Below are 2,137 nucleotides of genomic sequence, written 5' to 3' on the forward strand. Positions count from 1 at the left end.
TACACCGAATTTTTTTTACTAACAGTAAATATCCTCGAAATAGTTAAAATGTTATAATTGTAGAAAACGTTGCAGTTTCCATGAACAACATCTGTAAATCAAAATAAATTACTCATGAGTGAATATGAAGTTATTCGATATCGATTTGAGAATTTTATGCGTGGTCACACACTTTTTGAACGGAAACCATCTACTTCATACCCAATCATGAGCATGTGATAGAAGTCCAATTTGAATGAGGAACTCGGAGTTGGCTCATTTAAATTCAACGATGGCGCCAAGTGCATAATGTCCCTCGCACAGGTCACGAGTTTGCTTCCTATTACTATTGAGTGGATCTACGAAGAAAATACTGAATAGCATGCACAAAGTTAAATTGCGCCGTTCTCGTTTGTGAAATCGGATTGCAGGGAAAAAGTAGAAGTATGGCGAATTCATTGAGTTGAGGGGAACTAGCAAGAGTTGGTTGAACCAATATATGAAGGAGTTCGGGGCCGCGTATACAAGTCTGATTATTACTTGCTCGAGGTGGCCCCGCTTTCATTAAAATCAATCAAGCATTTGTGTTCTATTAAGACTTCCGCGATATCTGCATTGCAGGAAATACGCATCAAGGATCGCCCTATCATCAGTGTAGACAATTGCACCATCTATTGCGGGGATACTGATGAGAGCAAAGTAGGAGGCTGCGCAATAGATATGAGGAACGATTACTACAACTTGGTGGAGGAGTTCGGATCAACATCGTCGATGTGCATTTGTATGATTGCGGGATCACAGAACTCAAACTCTGGATCTTAAGTGTTCATGCACCTACCGAAACCGCTGACTACAGCAAGGACGCGTTTTATGATGATCAGTACGTGGACTTCCAAAATACCCAGCCAGCACGTGGTTCTTGTCGGAATCGATGCAAATGCGAAGACGGGTTCTGAATAACAATTCGATGTGCTTGGAAAATGGTTCTAAAACACGAAACAAACATCAGATAACAAGAATCATCTGATAAACCTTCGGGACAGATAACGGACTTTTAAGCTTGAACTCAGCTACGTTCTTACGAAGGACATCCTTTTGTCAGACATCCGAAAACGTAGAGCTGTCTGGAACGTCGCATTCGATTCCGACCACCGCCCAGTTCTTCTCAGCTCGATGAAGCAGTTCCAGAAAAGAAGGAGTTCGACATTAACCTATGCTCGACTTGGCATTCTGAAAGACAACGAATGCAGAAAGAAGTTCCGCCAACGAGTATTGATAAATATTGGATTATGTACCAAGAAGAGAGCGGATGACGCTGACTCTTTCACTAAATGCACTCAGGACGCTGCAAAGAAAACGCTCCCAGTTTTAGCAGCGAGAAAGAAGTTCGCCCATGCATCTGCGGAGGCAAGATCCATGTACAATTCTGTATCTGTAGCCTGCACTAACACTGCACTTGGTGGATTTATCCAGTATAGGCGTCTGAGAAGGCGGTTGCGTCGCCAGCTGGAACGTGTTCGTGAGGACGAATAGACGTCAAGAGAAAAGAACTTTGGAAAGACGAGATATGGTAAGAACCCGAGAAAAGCCTATACAATACTAAGACAGTATAGTGGCAAGATGAAGAGTTGTTCTCAACACAGCCAACTGAGTCGCTGTAGGTGAGGCAACCCTGTCCATCTGAAGGGAACATTTCAACACTTCGCTGCGCCGACCACCCTCCGACACCGTCTGCTAATCACCGTTGGTGACCGTAAGTTCCTGAACTCGTGCACGCCCAAAGACAGACATATACGGTCAGCGAAAAAACACCGACGGTGTCGGAGGGTGGAATTAGCGCAGAAGTGCTGAAGTCTTTTCCTCCTCCTGAAACTCATGAGATGACCAAGATTGTCCGTCCAATATTGATTCTGACCTGTATTCAAAAAATGAAGAATGAGAAATCTGGCGGAGTCGATGGAATTAGCGCACAAATTCTGAGCTCTCTTTCTCCTTGTGAGATTCGTGAGGTGACGAAGATTCCGTCCAATATGGATTGACGAGAGGATTCCTGACTCGGTGAGACACGCTATTATAATTCCTCTCCCCAAAAGTTATCCGTCACGAAATCCAAATTGAATTGGAATTACTGAGGAATATTACTGCTACGTCTAATGCA

At 43.7% G+C, this 2,137-nt stretch overlaps 1 protein-coding gene across 1 annotated transcript; it reads left to right on the plus strand.

Moving 5' to 3' along the window:
* Positions 1–1,152: 1,152 nt before the first annotated feature.
* RB195_008070 (uncharacterized protein) lies at positions 1,153–1,512 on the plus strand (the record flags this gene model as incomplete). Its single annotated transcript, XM_064182061.1, has 1 exon — positions 1,153–1,512. One exon carries the CDS (start codon positions 1,153–1,155, stop codon positions 1,510–1,512), a length of 360 nt encoding a protein of 119 aa, XP_064038802.1.
* Positions 1,513–2,137: the final 625 nt, after the last annotated feature.

The sequence above is a fragment of the Necator americanus genome, chromosome I, assembly GCF_031761385.1.
Source record: "Necator americanus strain Aroian chromosome I, whole genome shotgun sequence".
Taxonomy (NCBI): domain Eukaryota; kingdom Metazoa; phylum Nematoda; class Chromadorea; order Rhabditida; family Ancylostomatidae; genus Necator; species Necator americanus.